This window comes from Bufo bufo, chromosome 11 (assembly GCF_905171765.1).
Source record: "Bufo bufo chromosome 11, aBufBuf1.1, whole genome shotgun sequence".
NCBI lineage: Eukaryota > Metazoa > Chordata > Amphibia > Anura > Bufonidae > Bufo > Bufo bufo.
The window spans coordinates 50,545,647-50,567,004 of record NC_053399.1 but is presented as its reverse complement, the minus strand read 5'-3'; the positions used below and the strand labels follow the sequence as shown (position 1 = coordinate 50,567,004).

Here is a 21,358-nt window from a genome sequence, read left to right as displayed (position 1 = left end):
TGTTATGTGCCATGACAGCGACAATGAAGTTCAGGGGGTGTAGGTTCCGTATGCATGCTGGACCCACTTTGGTTTTATCATTTTTGGTGACAAATGGCCTCCATTGAATCCAGGGACTACAAGTACCAACATGCATGCCGAGCAAACTAAGCTTTATACTCATACTAATTAAAATCAGCCTATGAGGCAAACGGGCTGATCAGGAGTGCACGACCCAATGGAGGCAGCCACACCTCAAATTTTAATTAAAATGTATGCCTGCGCCTACCTGAAAAAAGCTGTTTGTTAGTTATGGCCACAAGGGGTCTGCCTGTTATCAGGGAAGATCTGTCCCCTGAAACAGAGATTTAGAAGACTGCTGAGATGAAGGGAGGGCGTGCCAGAGCTAGCTTAGGTCGTTAGCCTGATAGAAGAACTGCTTCTACACAGCTTCTGAACATCACAGGAGCCTCCTGTGTGTCTGTAAGTGTGATTTATCCCTACTTATCTGTTCTGTGAGCTCCGGAGCCGAAAAAAAACCTAGTAGGAAGTAAGGGAAAGAATGTCACAGTAGTATAGTGCTGACAGAAGGGAGTCGTCCCCTGCTTTTGAGTGAAATGCATCTAGCTGTGCAGCTTAAACAGGGAATAATATGAATTAAATAAACATTAGTGAAGCCCAAACATAACCACTCTTTCACAGACATACAAAGACGCACAGCCATAATGCAGGCTTTTTTTTTTTTTTTTTAAACTCCTGTACGCTTGAAGAGTTCCAGGGTAATAGAGCTGTAGTTCCTATTGAGCCCTACCGCTGTGCTACATAGCAAAATGGTGCAAGTGTCTTGCAATGCAATATTAAAGGGGTTATCCAATCCCTATAATGACTCCTAGAATCCCCGGGCCCCTCCTCTAGAGCATACTTAGCTCTTCCCCAGCATCCCCGTCCCTCCGGATCCCTGCGCGGTCGCTGCCTCCTTGTTGCCCAGATAAAAATATCAGGCAATGGGGGAAGCAGCCTATAGCAGGCCACGATGCGGGTGACGCCAGGAAAACTGGCCCCCGTCGCGGCCTGCTATTGGCTGCTCACCCCGTTGCTGGATGTTTTGATGCGCGCGAGATGCATCGGCGGCCGTGCAGAGATCCGGAGGGCCACGGGTGCCTGCGGAGTAGGTAAGGCTACTTTCACATCTACGCTTTTGCTTTCCGGTATTGAGATCCGTCATAGGAAAACACTTCAGTTTTGTCCTCATTTATTGTCAATGGGGGCAGAACTGAACGGAACAGAGTGCACCAAAATGCATTCCGTTCCATTTGGTTGTGTTCCCATGCCGGACAGAAAAACACTGCAAGCAGCGTCTTTTAGTGCGTCATGGGTTGCGGAGCAAGACTAATCCGGCATGAAACATAATGTAAGTCAATGGTGCCGGATCCGTTTTCTCGGACACAAAAGAAAATGGATCTGACGCCTATTGACTTACAATAGTTTTAGTGCCAGATCCGTCATGGCTATTTTACAGATAATACAACCGGATCCGTTCATAATGGATGCAGTCGGTTGCATTCTCCTAACAGAAGCGTTTTTGCTGATCCATGATGGATCCAGCAAAAATGAAGATGTGAAAGTAGCCCAAATATGCTCTAGAGGAGGGTCCCAGACATTCTGGGGGTCAGTATAGTGATTGGATAACCCCTTTAATTCATTGCAGAGTAAGTGACCAGCGATCTAGGTATCTCATGTCAAAGGCCCTCAAGGGAGCTTAATAAGATGTTTAAAAAAAAAGAAGTTTTTAAAATCTATAAAAATTCAAATCATCCACTTTCCCCATAATAAAAATAAACAATGAAAAAAAGTAAAGATCATTTGCATCCCTAAATGCCCATAACTCCTATAGATTGTAAGCCTCGCGGGCAGGACCCTCTCTCCTTCTGTAATACTATTAAAACATGAACGTAGTGAGAAAAAATCTAAATGGACGATTTCCTGTTTTTTTGTCGCTTCACTTCACAAAAAAAAAAAAAGTCAGAAAGACATACTTACTCCAAAATGGTATAAAAAAAAAAATACAGATTATTCTGCAAAAAGAAATAGCCCTCACACAGCTCTATAGATGTAAATATAAAAAACTTTTTTTTTTTTTTTTTTACATCTTTCCACTACATTGTATGCAATATTAAATGGTGCTATTAGAGTGTGGCTCGGATGCCAGCATGAGGCCTTCTTCCTCCCACGCTTTAACCCCTTAACCACAGGAGCTAAGTCTGACTGGTGATATAGCTGACCTCTGCTGGCATTGTCCAGGATTGGCGATAACACCGATTTCAGATATCTGAACTGCTCAGATGCTGCAGTCAATAAGCAAATGGACCATGATACAGACAGAGGCGGCTCCTACTATCACTCGCCAAACTGGAAGAAAAGTTAAAAGAAAAAAATCGTAATAAAGTTTTTTTAAAAATATAAAAAACTGACAAATATAAAAAATTGAAGGCTAACTGCTTTTCTCAGTTGTATAAAAAATATTTAAAGGGTTTTCTGAGATTTTTACTGATGACCTATACTCTAGATAGGTCATCAGTATCCCCCGCTGTTTGAGAAGGCAGCGTGGCCCCTTGCAGCTCACCAAGAACAGCGCCATACATAGTATAGAAGCAGTGCTCGGTATTCTGCTCAGCTCCATTCACTTTTATGGGGCTGAGCGGCGTCTAGGCCATGTAACTGATGAACGTGTCGTCACTAGGAAAAGCAGAGAGAAGGCCGTGGCGCTCAGAGGAGCGTATAGCCTTCTCAAACAGACAGTGAGGCCTAATCCAGAGGATAGTCATAAGTAAAAATCTCAGAAAACCCATTTAACAATATCTTGGTCTGAGAATATGGCAGCACAAAGTAACTGACCAACAAAGTTAACATTTCATTTTTTGCCACATGCGAAACACGGTAAAAAAGAAATATACATTAAACAATGTGAATAGTTTTATTCTCCATTTCGCCTCACAAATAGGTTCATTACAGTTTCTCAATGGATTATGTAGAACATTAAATGTTACCGCTCCTGGAAGGCCATATGACATAGCAGGATAAAAGGCAGAACTTCATGGACGTGTCTTTTTTTCAGCCTTGTAAACCTATGTATGTTACCTAAAAACAGGAAACCGATAATGGTGGAATGTTAATACATGCAATAAAGCTAAGGGCCAGGGGAGGGCAGCATTTCCATACTGAGGGTTTCATTGTAAATCCTCCGACTTGATAAGATCTGGTGGAGTTGACATATTCCGTCTGAATTACAGTGCGTAACCAGTCATTCTAGTGTCTGTAATAATTCAGGCTGGCACAAGGAGCTGCGAGATCAGATATGCTGTCACTCAAGTGCCCACAAACTAGAACACTAAACCTATTAGGGAAAGGGCGATTGTGGATCACCACACACCTGGGACCTCAGTGAGCATCAGTAGCGCAAAAAATATGGATGACGTCAGTGTGTTTTTTTTTTTTGTTGCAGACCCATTGTAACCATGCCTATTCTTGTCTGCAAAACGGGCAAGAATAGGACATGTTCTATCTTCTTCGTGGGACAGACATACGGATGCAGGCCGTACGCGGTGTGCTGTCTGTTGTTTTTGCAGACCCATAGAAATGAATGGGTCCGTGTGCAATCTGCAAACAATGTGGATCGGTATTGGTCCAAAAATACGGCCTAAGCCAGATGTTGACCCTGTAATAGAATTTTCTATATGATTGACTCAGTCACAAGTAAATGATGAGGAACAGGTTAATCTGTGCATTCAGCTGGTGACTTGCCGAATACTTGTTTAGTGACTAGTCCACATGGGCAGACAGTCGTATCACAGATGTTCGTGCTCCAAGCGACACACCCCTTACCCTTCACATTCTATATATCGCACTGCTTGGGCTCAGTTGGTGGAGCATACCGAAAAGGGTCCGGTACATGTTGGGTTAGAATTTCCACTGCGGATTTGCTGTGGATTTCACCTTCTGTATTGCAAAGGGTGAAATCTGCGGTGGAAGTTTGCAGCATTGCAGGTCCGTTTCGGCTGCAGATTTTTTGGCGGCATGTGCATCAGATTTATTCTCACCCATTTGCTTGTACTGTGAACCTCGGTCATACTGCAGTGGCAAATCCACAGCATATATAGGTCCTATGTAGATGTAGCCTTACGGGGTATTTCCATCATTGTAATCAGGTCTTGCAGAAATCTGTGGTGACATCATGTCTACCATTGGAAGTTATTATGTAGTGCGCATTAGCTCTGCTCCCCTGTAGTCCACAATCAAGCTGGAAAAGGAATTACAGATAGATGTTCTCCATTGCTTCTGGTCTCTGTTGCTTCGGTGATTGCACAGTAGGGTCTGGTGGCTGAATGCCCGGTACTAAACATCGGCGCTGCTAGGCTCTGCAGAGCTGTGCATTCATTATTGGGATGCCACAAGAACTACCAGTGATGAAAGTCCTCTGCCGCTGTCCCAACATCATAAGCAAACGAGCGTTTCCAGGAGAATGCGAGACACGTAGAAGGCTCTTCTGAACTGCCCGAAACGATAACTGAGCTGCTGGGGAGAGAACAATAAGAATGATGGGAGAACACTTATCGCCCCCAAGATTTCTCCCGTGTATCCCCCCCACACTCTGGAACTCTCTACCGCAACATATCAGACTCTCACCTACAGTGGAATCCTTCAAAAGAAACCTGAAAACCCACCTCTTCAGACAAGCCTACAACCAGTGACCCTGCTGCCTCTATACCGCCATGACAGCTTCACCCGCACCTACTGTGTCCTTCTCCCATACCATGTAGATTGTAAGCCCTCACGGGCAGGGCCCTCTCTCCTTCTGTACCAGTAACTCGTCTTGTTCATGCTTATTGCAATTGTCTGTATTATGTATGTATGTATACGCCTTATATGTACAGCGCCATGGAATGAATGGGGCTATAATAATAACTCCTTTACCGTAATGTTTTCGATTGATGGTCTATACTTGGGATAGTCCATGAATATGCAATCGGTGGAGAGCCAATCCTCAGGATTTCTTACTTTATCCTTATCAAGTTCATATCAAGATAACACCCACCGAAAAAAAGTTTACTGACTACACATGTTCAGAGGGGGATATGGGAATCCCTTCTCTGCAGTCATTATTATGTGGTGCTACGTCCGAGCACAGATGCAATATGGAAGCAGATTGAAAGTAATCTGGTTCTATTTTACGATATGAAGTCTTAGTGGGGTGAATACCAAATGAAGGCGTATCTACCAGTTCTACCAGAAAGTCCAGAAGTCGTACTTTCAGATCTTTACTGGTCAGACATCCTCTTACCTTGCTCCCCAGTACCCCACCTCACTTACATAACAATATCCGCTCTGAAATATATGTGGCAGTGGGAATCCGACTTTCTTTTTGTACGCTTTCATATTTTATTCAATAAAAATGTATTGACTCACAGACTACAAGATAATTAATCTGTATTTTTTTTTTAGGCAAAAATGGATGAGATTGCCAAAGCCTACCAACCAATCCGTTACTCACTGTCCACAAAATCAGGAATCACCGTGTCGCATCTCTTGGCTGCTAGACAGGATCTCTCTAGGATAGTGCGTACCAGCAGCGGGTCAGCCCGAGAGAAGATGGCATGTCCTATCAATAAGGTAAATTACCCGGGGTACTGTTGATCACGTGTGCTTGTCTTTTTTTTCCATTTACTGTCACGTATAATCTGTGATGTCTGTCAGCAGCAATGTGATGGCAGCGACACTTCTGTATAGTTCTTACCAGAATAATCATCATAGAAGGAATATGTTCATCTGCCCTGTGCTACTGTTAATGGGTTTTTGGATGCTCTCTCTGCCCACTAGCCAGGATTGAACCCTTTCCATGATGATGGCGAGCAAGCTGTCAATCCCTTGAGGGCCACAGGCTCATGAATGGACCGGGTTCTCATTCTATGGCTGACTTTATGGTCACTGCGTTCTTTCCATGTCCTTTCCTCTGCACATTCTAGTTCCTCATATCATTTATTAAAGCTAACTTGTCAGCTACCTTATGCTGCCCACCAAGTGAGACTTAAGACCCATGAAGAGCTGCGTAGGCACCCTGCTCCTGCCCTCTGGACAATGATGGGGGGGGTGTCAATCATCGCCAGGAGATGGGGGGTTCTGTGCATACTCAGATTTCTCTCTTTCTCTTAGCACTGCCATGCATTGTACACTTTCAAAGACCAATTCTATAAAACTGCCTGATGTTTTCAAAGAAATGACTGACCACTGAAGCCAGCGGCCTTTCACTACACTATACTGCCCACAGAGAGAGCAGCATTAAGGATCTGATAGGTTCCCTTTTAAAGGGGTTTTCCAAGGTAATCCATTTTTTTTAAAGGGTGGCCACAAAGGATTTTAAGTATTACTACTGGACATCACAGCTCTCCCATCTCCCCTGTTGACTATTGTATTACTAGTGCATCCCTATTCTGAGATCTACCACTGTCCCTCCTATTTGGTGGAACGGTTGGCCCCATTCTGAGGCAGATCCTCTTAATTTGGTGTTCTGTTAGATCTTTGTAGTATACAATGGGGTCTAATGCCCATACGCCTCTGTGGCATAATGCTTTACTCGCCAAGCTTCGGAGGTGGAAAGCAGAGGGGGTCTTTTTAGGAGTGATTGCGTGTAGATGGGGTCTTTCAGTCCTTTTCACAAATTTAATCTCGCTAATGATTTTTAGCTAAGACATTCAATTCGGACCCAATTCCCCAGGGACCAATTCCATGAGGATTACTCTCGTCTTCCTAAATACGTTGTGGGAACTTCAGGGCTGAAGGCTATATCCTGTACAGAGAGATCCAGTCGTTTAGGTATAAGAGAACTCGTCTCCCGGCTAGAGATGCTGATGTGGGGGCCTTTACAGATGAGGCTTTCACCACGCCTAAGTTGGTGTTCCTGAGTCAAAGTGAAAGAATGTCTCGGGTTTATATACTTCAGAGGATATATGGCCATATAAAAGCTCCATAATTTTAGGCCTGAGTTCCCTGACCTTTGGCCTAAATGCAATGAGGTATCTGGTTCCTGTTTCCATTTAATATGGTCCTACCCTCTGGTAAAGGGATTTTGGGAGCAGATTTGCAAGTTTTTATACAATAATATGGGGATAACTGTGGCAGATGACCCTAAGGGTTGCCTCCTGTTTGTCCACCTGAGCTTTTCCCCTCCACAGATGATGGAGTACTTTTCAATAAAACCTTATCCCAGGCTAGGGAAACGGTTGCCCGATTCTGGGTGACTGCTGTTCCCCCAAGTCTTCGTAGCTGGATACATTTAAAAAAACAAGAGACTATCTTACAATAAACAGATTTATAAAACATAGGAACAAGGAAGTCCGGTGTTTATAGGGTCAAGCCAGGGCCAGGAAGTAAAGAATAGCTGAGGCTGGATCCGTGTGGTTACGGTTGTGGTGGGGAGTCTGTATATTTTTTATTTTTTATCCCTTTGGTGGCGCATTTTTAAAACTTTTTTTTATTTTTTCCATTACTCCCAGAGTGCAGTTCGTGAACATGTCCTACTCTGCCCTTCACCGGGGACATCTCTTTCTTGTTTATGTGGGTTTTTTATATAACGCTTGACCTACCCAGACAGAACAATGCGAGCCTCACAAGGCAGCTGGACTTAGTCACAGGTCTCATTTTTCAGTCACCATGGAGACCTAGCGACTGGGATTTGTTGTTCTGATTTACAGTCTTGTTTTCCGTGCATTATGTGACATTGCCATATGCTGTGTATTCAGACACCGCAGTGCAGTCCTACTTCTTACTAGGACACTAGGACCCTGGACTTATTGTCATGGTCTCTATGCCAGGACGGCTTCTTGGAAGTGTATTTTTCAAGAAGACTGTTTTAAATGTTGTGACACTTGGATTATATAATTCTTATGTAGATCGATTCCTTTAAACTGCATGAAGCATTCCAGTAATGGATTTTTTTTATAAACCTGATATGTTAATAATAGTTGTATTAGTAAGGTTCATCTGCACATCTGCACCCGTCCATTGCTAAGCACTGTCGGCCTCGGAGGTGCAGAGCAGGAGGGGATGATCAGATTGATATCTGGTTTTGTGGGAGAACATTCAGCAAATCTTGTAATTTTATACATTTAGATTTCTGCTCTTTCTGAGCTTAGTAGCCCCAAAAACAGGGGTCCCATCAGTGTTTGATAGCATTACCTATACAATGTGTATACATAGTCACTGATAAGGTGGCCCCATTTGGACTACTGATCTCCGAAAGGACAGAGAATTAAAGAGGTTGTCTGGGTCCAAAATCAAAATTCTTTTTATGTGGTCCTAACACCATGCATACATACGCCCCCAATACCTGTTTTTCATGTACAGTGGCGGAAATAATTATTTGACCCCTCACTGATTTTGTAAGTTTGTCCAATGACAAAGAAATGAAAAGTCTCAGAACAGTATCATTTCAATGGTAGGTTTATTGTAACAGTGGCAGATAGCACATCAAAAGGAAAATCGAAAAAATAACTTTAAATAAAAGATAGCAACTGATTTGCATTTCATTGAGTGAAATAAGTATTTGAACCCTCTAACAAAAAAAGACTTAATACTTGGTGGAAAAACCCTTGTTTGCAAGCACAGAGGTCAAACGTTTCTTGTAATTGATGACCAAGTTTGCGCACATTTTAGGAGGAATGTTGGTCCACTCCTCTTTGCAGATCATCTCTAAATCCCTAAGGTTTCGAGGCTGTCTCTGTGCAACTCTGAGCTTGAGCTCCCTCCATAGGTTTTCGATTGGATTAAGGTCCGGAGACTGACTAGGCCACTCCATGACCTTAATGTGCTTCTTCTTGAGCCACTCCTTTGTTGCCTTTGCTGTATGTTTTGGGTCATTGTCGTGCTGGAACACCCATCCACGACCCATTTTCAGTTTCCTGGCAGAGGGAAGGAGGTTGTCGCTCAGGATTTCACGATACATGGCTCCGTCCATTTTCCCGTTTATGCGAATAAGTTGTCCTGTGCCCTTAGCAGAAAAACACCCCCAAAGCAAAATGTTTCCACCCCCATGCTTGACGGTGGGGACGGTGTTTTGGGGGTCATAGGCAGCATTTTTCTTCCTCCAAACACAGCGAGTTGAGTTAATGCCAAAGAGCTCTATTTTGGTCTCATCAGACCACAGCACCTTCTCCCAGTCACTCTCTGAATCATTCAGGTGTTCATTGGCAAACTTCAGACGGGCCTGCACATGTGCCTTCCTGAGCAGGGGGACCTTGCGAGCCCTGCAGGATTTTAATCCATTGCGGTGTAATGTGTTTCCAATGGTCTTCTTGGTGACTGTGGTCCCTGCTAATTTGAGGTCATTAACTAACTCCTCCCGTGTAGTTCTAGGATGCTTTTTCACCTTTCTCAGAACCATTGACACCCCACGAGGTGAGATCTTGCGTGGAGCCCCAGAGCGAGGTCGATTGATGGTCATTTTGTGCTCCTTCCATTTTCGAACAATCGCACCAACAGTTGTCACCTTCTCTCCCAGCTTCTTGCTAATGGTTTTGTAGCCCATTCCAGCCTTGTGCAGGTCTACAATTTTGTCTCTGACATCCTTGGACAGCTCTTTGGTCTTTCCCATGTTGGAGAGTTTGGAGTCTGCTTGATTGATTCTGTGGACAGGTGTCTTTTATACAGGTGACTAGTTAAGACAGGTGTCCTTAATGAGGGTGACTAATTGAGTAGAAGTGTCTAACCACTCTGTGGGAGCCAGAACTCTTAATGGTTGGTAGGGGTTCAAATACTTATTTCACTCAATGAAATGCAAATCAGTTGCTATCTTTTATTTAAAGTTATTTTTTCGATTTTCCTTTTGATGTGCTATCTGCCACTGTTACAATAAACCTACCATTGAAATGATACTGTTCTGAGACTTTTCATTTCTTTGTCATTGGACAAACTTACAAAATCAGTGAGGGGTCAAATAATTATTTCCGCCACTGTATGTGCTTTCTTTCCCCCTGTCTGGGCATCAGCCTATCCTGGCAGTTCTGTTTACTTTCCTAGTTTGCGTTTTTTTTTTTCAATAGGTAACTTTATAGATAAAGCCTGGCTGCACTGCACAGTGATGAACCACAGGCTGCCCCCCCCCCCCCCCCCCCCCCCCTCACACACACTGTTCAGTCTGCAGGAGCTACACCTTCTATAACTCCTGTGGCCGTGTTACTACAGCCATGAATCCTGCTGGTCTATTTCTCGCTCAGTGTCTGCATCACATCACTGACAGTCCACAGGCTCATCCCTCACCATCTGTATCTAATCCTATCATATATGATACAGCCTGCTGAGTCTGATACACAGCCTGTTGTGTGCGATATACTGCCTGCCTAACTGTGTATCTAATCCCATCTTGTACTATCCTGCCTCCTCAGATGTGTATCTAATCCCATCTTGTACTATACTACCTGCTGAGCTGTGTATCTAATCCTATCTTGTATGATACAGCCTGCTGAAGTGTGTGTGTGTGTGTGTGTATATATAGATCCTCCTGCACACAACCATATCTGTTTTATGCTCTGCAAGTTGCGGATCCTCTAAATAAGGATACCATCATGTGCAAAACGCATTTTTTTGCAGAGCTATTGAGCCATTCTATGGGTTCGAGGTCTGCAATTTGAGGACCAGAATAGGACATGTTCTATGTTTTGTGGAAGTGGCATACAGATTTGTAAAGCGCATGGATGTCATCAGTGAGCTTTCCACATCTGTATGCCACTTCCACAAACATAGAACACATCGTATTCTGGTCCTCAAATTGCAGACCTAGAAGTCAATGGCTCAGCAAAAAAAAAATTGCAGATCGCACATGGGCAATATATTTATTTAGCAGATATGCAACTTGCAGACCGCAAAACGGATACGGTTGTGTGCATGAGGCCTAATCCTATCTTTTTTGGTCCTGCCTGCCGAAGTGTTTATCTTGGCCCATCATGTGTGATACTCCGGGTGATACGACCATGATCAGCCCGGGGAACACGATCTGTGTTCAGGACGTATCTCCCAGGCAGTCTCACTCTCCTACAGTAATGTATGATACAGCCAGCCTCTATCTGATCGGGGCGTAAGTACATGATGAGGCGAGTGCACGAAAAACGCCCCGCAGTCAGATAAAGACTGGTTGGTTGTATCATACATTACTATCATACAGGCAGTGCTGGTCAGGGAAGCCGCATTAGGCCTGAAAAATATGGCCAACACATGGACTGTTATTCCTTGGCCAATAACAGTCGTTTGCATTAGCCCTATAACTTATACTGAGCCCCCCCTTCCCATAACTGTGACAGCCACAGCACCCCCCCCCCCCCCCATAATGAATAAATGACAGGTTTTGCTGAATCTTTTTAAGTTTACTATACTGCTTACTGTTATCATTGAGCTCAATGTGCTCCCTCTAGTGGTGACTACAAGCATCCATGTTTTAAAGGGTTACTATACTTCAGTAAATTTTTGATGTGTTATAGGGACATATCAAATTTTGATTGGTGGGGGTCATAGTGCTGAGACACCCACCGATCTCTAGAACGAAGATCGCTCGCTGCAGGAGAGTAAGTGAGACAGACTCAATAAAAATTCTATCGGATCATCTCGTGCAGCGTGGAGAGAGAGCACACTAAGCGAGCTCCTCTATCCCCTCGTTCTAGAGATCGATAGGGATCTCTGCACTCCGATCCCAACAATCTAATCTTTTGATGTGCCCATAATAAAGGTGTTATCCAAGACTATTAAATGCCCCCCATACGCCCATGCCCCTCACAATGAATATACTTATCTGGCCCCCCGCTCCCTGCGCCTCTCCTGGTCCCCGCACCGCCACTGCTGCTTCTCCCTGTCCTCAGATGAAAACATCCAGTGTCAGGGGGAGCAGCCAATGGCAGGCTGTGACAGGGACGAGTCTCCCTAGCAACGCGGGTGACACTAGGGAGGCTCGTCACCGCCTGCCATTGGCTGCCCCTCCCCTTCCCCCGACTCCGGCAAAGGGGAGAAGCGGCGGTGCGGGGAGCCAGGTAAGTATATTCATTGTGAGGGGCCTGGGCGTATGGGGGGCATTTAAGTCTTGGATAACCCCTTTAAAATTGACACAATACCAAAATTTTTAGTTCAATTTTGATACCAAGAAAAGTATTGCGATACTCAATATGATACCATGCAAAAAATATAAAAATACCTATGCATTAACCCCATGTTGCCCAATATGTGAGGAGGTATTTGATGGGGTCTATGCTATATACCTCTCTGCTGCTGACTGGCTGCTGTGCACCTTATTAGAAGAACCCTCCACTCGCACGCCCCAGTCATAGAATACAGACAATCATATACATTTTTATAACAAATATGCCAGTTGCAACTACACCCTAAAGCTCTAGGCATCCCTCCCATCCCCTTTACATAGCTCTGCAGCTTGCATATTCCACACATGTATGGTCTGTACTGTGCACGTAACACAACATGTGTGTGGACCCCTCCGGTATATAGCGGTCAGTGTATGTTTCCCCTGTGGGCGGTGCTCTATAATGTTGTGGACCCCTCCGGTATATAGCAGTCAGTGTATGTTTCCCCCTGTGGGCGGTGCTCTATAATGTTGTGGACCCCTCCGGTATATAGCGGTCAGTGTATGTTTCCCCTGTGGGCGGTGCTCTATAATGTTGTGTTCTGTATGTTGTGGACCCCTCCGGTATATAGCGGTCAGTGTATGTTTCCCCTGTGGGCGGTGCTCTATAATGTTGTGGACCCCTCCGGTATATAGCGGTCAGTGTATGTTTCCCCCTGTGGGCGGTGCTCTATAATGTTGTGTTCTGTATGTTGTGGACCCCTCCGGTATATAGCGGTCAGTGTATGTTTCCCCTGTGGGCGGTGCTCTATAATGTTGTGGACCCCTCCGGTATATAGCGGTCAGTGTATGTTTCCCCTGTGGGCGGTGCTCTATAATGTTGTGGACCCCTCCGGTATATAGCGGTCAGTGTATGTTTCCCCTGTGGGCGGTGCTCTATAATGTTGTGGACCCCTCCGGTATATAGCGGTCAGTGTATGTTTCCCCCTGTGGGCGGTGCTCTATAATGTTGTGTTCTGTATGTTGTGGACCCCTCCGGTATATAGCGGTCAGTGTATGTTTCCCCTGTGGGCGGTGCTCTATAATGTTGTGTTCTGTATGTTGTGGACCCCTCCGGTATATAGCGGTCAGTGTATGTTTCCCCTGTGGGCGGTGCTCTATAATGTTGTGTTCTGTATGTTCTAGACCCCTCCGGTATATAGCGGTCAGTGTATGTTTCCCCTGTGGGCGGTGCTCTATAATGTTGTGTTCTGTATGTTGTGGACCCCTCCGGTATATAGCGGTCAGTGTATGTTTCCCCTGTGGGCGTTGCTCTATAATGTTGTGTTCTGTATGTTGTGGACCCCTCCGGTATATAGCGGTCAGTGTATGTTTCCCCTGTGGGCGGTGCTCTATAATGTTGTGTTCTGTATGTTGTGGACCCCTCCAGTATATAGCGGTAAGTGTACGTGTCCCCTGCACTTCTGCTCTCCACCCTCTCTGACACTCCCTACTCAGCTTTGTCACTGGTGGCAGTGGCCGACCACATCACCGTGGGAAGGGAGGATTGCTCCTTCCTTCTACATGTGCGGCCACTGATGAGAATTTGCCGTGCACCGCGTTGCACGGTGCATGAGCCATTTTCTCCAATCTGAACTGCTTGGTATCGAAAAGCTGACAATCCTGGTCCTGAACCAAACCAGGAATAAAAGTATCAATACTTGGTGCATCCCTAGTCTCTATAACTCATCAAAAGTTTACTGAAAGTAGAGTGACCCTCTATGTGTCTGTAGGTGATATGGAGCTCTGTGTCTGAAAACTGCTGTATGAACTCAACTACCATAGATTTTTATAAGTCTACATATCTATTCATCTCCCATTTATAAAAATGAATAAATCATAGATATTATGACTCTCAAGTATATGAATTTCTTGCTGTACTAGATTCATGTGGGCTTTCTTTCTGGTTATATCAATTTATTCAGATTCTGATGGGCAGAGTTCCGGATCGTGGAGGAAGGCCTTCAGAGATCGAGCCCCCACCTCCAGAAATGCCACCATGGCAGAAAAGACAGGACGACGGAGGAAGAGGAGGCTGGAGAGGAGGTGGGCGAGGTGGAGGTTATGGAAGAGGAGCAAGGGATTTTAATAGAGGTGGACGAGGAGGCTACCAGGGCAGGGGAGGCTATGGTGATGGAGGCTATGGAGGAAGGGGGAACTATAGGAGATATTGAATGGACATGGTTATACAGCCTCCTAAATCACAATCTCTGCACCTGTGAAGACTATTGTGAATGAACTTCTACTTTTCTATGTTTGTAACCGAAGAGATCATGGAAACGGACTTGAAGTTGATAATGTGACCAGGACATTGTGACCTGCGGACTTGCTTCTCATCATGTAGTAAATACCATCCCTGTTCATGGTTGCTGTCAGCTTTTAGTAGATTTGCAATAACTTTTCTACGTTTTATGTCAAAATTAACTAATTATCTTGTTCTGCAACATGGAAGGTCCTATGAAGCGCTGCCCTCGTATTGTTGGTATTAAGGGGGCGCTATTTTCCCTTTATAACCGTAACACGCTTTAAACGCATCATTAGCCCTTCACACTACACTTGGTGATTGCCAGGCATTTTATTGTAATGCAGTCACCAATCCAGAAAATGAGAATCCGGAATGTCTTTCTAGCGCAGAACGGAATATAGTGTTGGATTTCACAAGGTCCATGTGCGTTCACACACAGCAGTTTGACCTTCTGTGACTTTCCCATTCATCTTAATGGGGCTTTCAGAAGTCCGTATGCTTTATGCAGACACAACCCCATTTAGATGGGCAAAACAGATTTTTAGTCGCAGAATTGTGTGAACTGTACGACTGGGGTCACGGTATCTGCTGATGGATGATATTGCCACAAGGTCCATCACTGGTACCAATCCTAAGCCTAGGTGAAGATGTCTCTTATCAGTGTATAGCACCAGAGACGTGTGTTTTACTAAATCAATTTCATAATGAACATGTAAGTCCAGTATTAAGCTGGCTCGGCTCTGGAACCCAAGGTGAAGCAAAAGACTCCTGTGCCCCTTATTAAGAAGGCAGTATTATTGTAAATGACATAGTCGGTAGACCCTATTAGAGATTTTCTATTAGGGCCTAGGAGCTGCAGGAGGCTTCTGGGTCTAAGGCTCAGTTCAGACCTGAACGTTTTACAGCGCGTTCCTACGCGCTGTAAAACGCTCAACAAGGAGAAACCAATGCTTCCCTATGGGAATGGTCCTCACCTGGGCGTTTTACAGCGCGTACGATCGCGCTGTAAAACGCCCGACGCTCAAACAAGTACATGAGCGTTTTTTTGGGCGTTTGTCTGGCGTTCCCGTACATAGACTTTCGGGAACGCGCGACAATGTGTGTTCACTTGTCTCTGTATGTGCGCTTGTAAACGCCCGTACAATCGCGCATACAGAGCGCTCCTTTCAGAACGCTCTGGTGTGAACCCAGCGTAAAGGTCCTGTTACATAGTCCGGTATATATGGGGGTGTAGCAGCACAAGATGTATACAGCAGCAGGGAGTCTCTCATGGATGCCAGGTAAAAAAGGACATGTTTGTCTTCATCCTACTGCTGAAAACAACGCTCTGGCGGAGCATTGTCAATGTCAGCCCCATAGAAGTTAGCCAAACGCACTATTGTTCCATTCGGGGGGATTTGGGACCCCTTGTTCTTGGGGTCCCAGCTTTCCAATATTTATCACCTATCCTGTGAATTGGTGATATAGCCATTATCCCACAAAATTATTTAATTGTCGGAAATTATCAGGATAAATAATTTTGAGCTCTGCAGACCTCTGGGAGATCTGATATTCATCCGCAGATAGGAGACAAATAGTTCTTGAATAATTTTTGTGGGACAAACCGTTTCACCTCTGTTTGCTAGAAGTCAGACCACTTCCATAATTATAAAATCTTAAAAGGGGAATTCAGCTTTAATTGTGTTGCAGATTTTTTGACAATTGTATATTGTGTGTGCGTTTTACGTAAGGTTTGGTACAGCATAGGAACATAGAAGACTGACGGCAGAAAAAGGCCTCCTTATTTATCTTAGGACAGACATGGACATCCCAGGCACGTGTAAATTCACATATATTCCCTGCTGTTAGGCTTGACTTTAAGGGGCTTCTTTGGAAATACAGATTTCTTTTTTTTTCATCTCGTGCCTCCAGCCTGCCCCTGTAAACAGAAGATTAATACTTACCTGCTCCGCGCCGATCCGGTCTTCGACTTGTTTTCTTTTGGCATTCCATGGGCAAGGTCACATGCCCCGCTGCAGCCAATGACTGGCCTCAGCGGTGATGTGGTCAAAAGCAGCACATCACCGCTGAAGCCCGTTTTCGGCTGCAGCGGAGCATGTGACCATGCAATGCCAAATGAAAAGAAGCCAAGGACTGGATCGGCGGGGAGCAGGTAAAGGTACTTTCACACTAGAGTTGCTGCAACTGCCTGCCGGATCCGGATATCCATATGCGAACGGATACCATTTGTTTCCGGATCCGTCTGACAAATGCATTGAAATACCGGATCCGTCTCTCCGGTGTCATCTGGAAAAACTGATCCGGTATTTATTTTTTTCACATTTTTAAAGGTCTGTGCATGCGCAGACCTGGACACTGTATCCGTTTTTCCGGAACACTTGGTACCGGATCCGGCATTAATACATTTCAATGGAAATTAATGCCTAATCGGCCAAGTGTTCTGGAATTTTCTCCGGCCAAATATCGTAGAAGTGACTGAACTGAAGACATCCTGATGCATACTGAACGGATTGCTCTCCATTCAGAATGCATCGGGATAAAACTGATGTGTTTTTTTCCGGTATTGAGCCCCTAGAACAGAACTCAATACCGGAAAATTTTAACGCTAGTGTGAAAGTACCCGAAGTATGAATCTCCTGTTTACAGAGGCAGGCTGGGGGCACTTGCTTTAAAGGGGTTGTCTCACTTCAGCAAGTGGCATTTATCATGTAGACAAAGTTACTACACGGCACTTACTAATGTATTGTGATTGTCCATATTGCCTCCTCTGCTTAGTGATGACCATCCTGTAATCCATCAGTGGTGGCCGTGCTTGCACACTATAGGAAAAGGTGGGAGTGTGCAGAGTCCAGCACTTTTTCCTATAGTGTCCACTGCTCCTGGATCCGAGCAGTGTATAATGTGATGGAAAAATGAATGAACCCAGCAAAGTAGGCAATATGGACAATCACAATACATTAGTAAGTGGCTTGTAGTAACTTTCTCTACATGAGAAGTGAGACAACCCCTTTGCAGTGGATTATATCCGGATTAGGTGCATCTGAATCTGTTGTAGTTCTCAATGCAATGCATGTGTTTTCTATGCCCAGTTCACATGCTCTGTGTTCCCTCCTCACATGTGTAGAATTCTTTATTCACATTGATGTTTGACTGTTTTTCTGTAAACCAAACGACACCCACCCATTTAAAGTGGTATACCTCTCCTCGGGATATGTTCTACAAGTCCCATAGATGCTGGATTACTACCGGTATCTATCTTGAAAATGGAGGCGTGATTGCTTCAGTGTCTAGAGAGGTGCCTCGAGATGGGCGAGGGTCGCAGAAGTGGGACTTTCATGGGATACCTGTTGATATGCCATAAAAGTCTAAGTCCTCTTGATTGTCTTCTTTGATTTCAATGTGATTGTTATGCTGCCATTTTCTTCTGTTTTCATCAGGTTTTTGTTGGAATAAATTAGCCTAACTGATACACGACTGTACCCAGAAAATAGAGACCTGTCACTGAACATGTTATAGAGCGAGAGGAGAGGAGAGGAGCAGAGTGATGTGCAGTTCTGTAGCAGAAGGTCCAGTAGAGCTTTTAACTTGCTGATTTAAATCCCTCACTTTCTATACTTAGGAGTCATGTGGGGGGTGCAGCGGCATAGGGGGACGGCTGTCTCTCATTAACAGGAGTCATGTGGGGGGCGCTAATCACTGACTGGCGGCTGTCTTAATATGCAGCGGCATACGGGGAAGGCTGTCGCTCATTAACAGGAGTCATGTGGGGGGTGCAGCGGCATAGGGGGAAGGCTGTCGCTCATTAACAGGAGTCATGTGGGGGGCGCTAATCACTGACTGGCGGCTGTCTTAATATGCAGCGGCATAGGGGGAAGGCTGTCGCTCATTAACAGGAGTCATGTGGGGGGCGCTAATCACTGACTGGCGGCTGTCTTAATATGCAGCGGCATACGGGGAAGGCTGTCGCTCATTAACAGGAGTCATGTGGGTGGTCCTATCTGTGATTGTCTTGTGGGGAAGGCTGTCAATTACTGATAAGGACCGCCCACATGACTCCTAAGTATAGAAAGGGCAGGTAAGTTTAAAAACTATACTGAATCTTTTCCCACAAAACTACATATCATCTGCTATAACGTGCAGGTAGATCGGACAGGATTTTCAAGGCAACGGGATTCCTTTAAAGTCAATGGGGGTCATTAACAAATACCGGCTTTTTACGCTGGTCTTTGTTTCCCCTCTGCGCTGCCGCAGGAAGCACCTAATGTATGACGAGGCGTGCACCTCCAGCGTGAAGTAAAAATGACTCCAGCCCCTGACTTAATAGTTTTTGCTCCTCTTTTTCGCACGTTTTAGGTATAAAAGATAGTACATTTGCAGAAGGGCCCAGTCCCCACCACTCCCAAGTGGCAGAAACGCCCATGGGCCAAAATATTGTCACAAAAAGGGGTCTTGCAACATTATTTACACCAAAAACTGGCATTAAAATGTTCATAAAGGACCCCCTATGAGGTTGGGGCCCATCGGTGACAGATGCAGATGGGCGTAGTCTTCCACGGGTTGTGCGGTCACGGAGAGGTAGGTGTCAGATAATGCATTTTACAACATACACCTAGTAATAGCACGTGTGAATATGAATCCTATGTTACTGTGAGCATGTTTGGAAAAGGAAAACTGAAGAACTCATTGTAAGCACTCAGTAATGTACTTGATTTGTCTGTATGGTGCTGGTAATGTCCAGATGATACCATGACTTTGTGGTGCCATAGTATTGAGTAGACCGCAGTGAATAGACTGCAATAAATGGGAAAGGAAGAAATGACAAACCTGCGCAATGGTGTTCTTCTCACTGCTTGAAACCTACATGACGGGTTTATAAAGTACAGACACTTTACTACTGAAAAAAAAAGTTTAAAGGGTCACTGAGCTTTCCAAAAAAAAACGTTTTAATATGTCATAGCGATATATATATAAGGTTTTATTTGGTGGACGCTTGCATAGTGCGTTCCCTCATCGCTGCAGGGGACGGGCTCAGTAGAAAGTCTATAGGCCCATCATGTGTTGGTACGAGATAAAAAAATATTTTTTATTTTTATGCTTTCGAAATATAATGCACATAAATGAGTGATTTTTGTACATGCAGTAAGATTCCATTAATCTGGCATCCTCGGGACTGAGAAGGTTCAGGATTATTGGATAACCCCTCTGCTGCCAGTCTACATTGCGGCTAGTTGCTTTTGGAAACTGTCAGCATGCTCGTCCAGGAACACAAATAACCGCGGCTGTAATGCAGTGGGGCAGTTCCCATATTACTGTGCCTGGTGTAACAAGGATGCAAGTTCTGAGCGACCTTGAGACGCTGCTAGATTAAAGGTAAGTAACGCCACTAGTTCTATATGTAAACCGGTATAAAATATATTCAGTCTGAGAACGGGAGTTTTGGCTGTTTTGTGCTTCCTGATAATTGAAGGATGTTTTTTCTGTTTTGAATGTATTTGTGTATATACTGTACGCTCTAGGAAGCGCCTTGGACTACAACCCCCATCATTGTATTGAAGACCCTGGGAGCTACAGCAGTGGCCATATTGGCTAGAACACAACTTCCCAGAAATGGAATAGAGAATGAAGTGGCTGAATAGTTTAATTGTGCAGTTTTTTTGCCACTTGACAGAACAGAGATCTTTATTTGGGGAGAAATGCTGCATCTGAAATGGTTACTACAGCATTCTTTTTGGAAACTCCGCTGAGCTCATAGCTGTAGTTTCCTGCACTGAAAACATGTCCTCCCGGCTTTAATGGTGTGGAAAAACTAATTGCTTGTGCTATTATTCTGGTTTGTTCTAGACGCATGAGTCAAGCAGCAGGCATGACATACCCAGCGAGTCCAAACTAGTGCCGGGAAGAAACAATAGAGTATAAAAGGGTCAGGTCAGAGGATGAGCGGGGGCCGGGACCTCGGATGCTGCCCCTTTGACTCACGGCTCAGAGATTTCTCTACCTACTGTATGTAAGTAGGGGATGAAAGGGTACGACTAACGCAAGATGTTTTTGTATCTGGCAGATCATGACCCAAAAATGTAACTGGAGTTTACATCCCTATTCTTGGGCTAAATGCACACGATCAGGATTGCGTGCGGAAAATCCGCACCGTTGGTCATGTACATTCTATTCTATGAGAATTTTTAATTCTTTTGCACACGATGCAGATTTTGACCTACGGTGCAGATTTTAAAGTCCACAGCATGTCAATTTATTTTATTTTTCCTGTCCGGATTTTGTCTATTCACTTCAATGGGGACAGGAAAATCCGCATCAATTGATGCGGATTGACCGCACGGATTTCCCTGCGAACACCTGCAGATTTCAGTGGGGATTGTCTGCACATAAATCCTGAACATGTGCATTTACCCTTAAAGGGAAACCATGACTTTACACAAGAGTCCTTAGTTTTACCACTGCAGAAAAAATGTTGAAGAAACGTAATTATCTTCAGAGAATCCAGAGTATACCGAGCATTACACAAGTCCAACAACCTGATGACCTGACATTACTTACTGTGGGGTTTTTCTACTGCTTTCTAGGTATTGGATTGCTGTTGTCTTTTCTATCCCCTAGAACAGGGATGGCCAACCTGAGGCCCTCCAGCTGTTGCAAAAGTACAACTCCCAGCAGACCCAGACTGCCTACCGCAGGGCATGGTGGGAGCTGTAGTTTTACAACAGCTGGAGAGCTGCCCTAGAAGCAGTATCGCTGTGATCCAAACTAAGGCATCTTTCACGTGTCAGTGAATCACAACCATGTGCTATCTGTGGTCTCCACACACAGCAGACGTATCCACATTAGTGGTTTTCCAGACTGTGGGGATACCACCGAAGCACGCCCCATTTTTCTGTGTGTAATTACAGATCCCCCATGCACATTATCGTCTATGGGTCAGGGAAGACCATGGACACAACACAGATGCCATCTGTGTTTGGTCCGTGGTTTTC

The 21,358-nt window shown here is 44.7% G+C and overlaps 1 protein-coding gene across 1 annotated transcript in view; it reads left to right on the top strand.

Moving 5' to 3' along the window:
* Positions 1 to 14,619, top strand: part of FAM98B (family with sequence similarity 98 member B) — a 36,572-nt gene extending 21,953 nt beyond the window's left edge. The window contains exons 7-8 of the mRNA XM_040411770.1: positions 5,479 to 5,646; positions 14,053 to 14,619. Coding sequence (XP_040267704.1) covers positions 5,479 to 5,646; positions 14,053 to 14,301 — 417 coding nt within the window. The 3' untranslated portion in view covers positions 14,302 to 14,619. The remainder of the gene's footprint in view (positions 1 to 5,478; positions 5,647 to 14,052) is intronic.
* Positions 14,620 to 21,358: the final 6,739 nt, after the last annotated feature.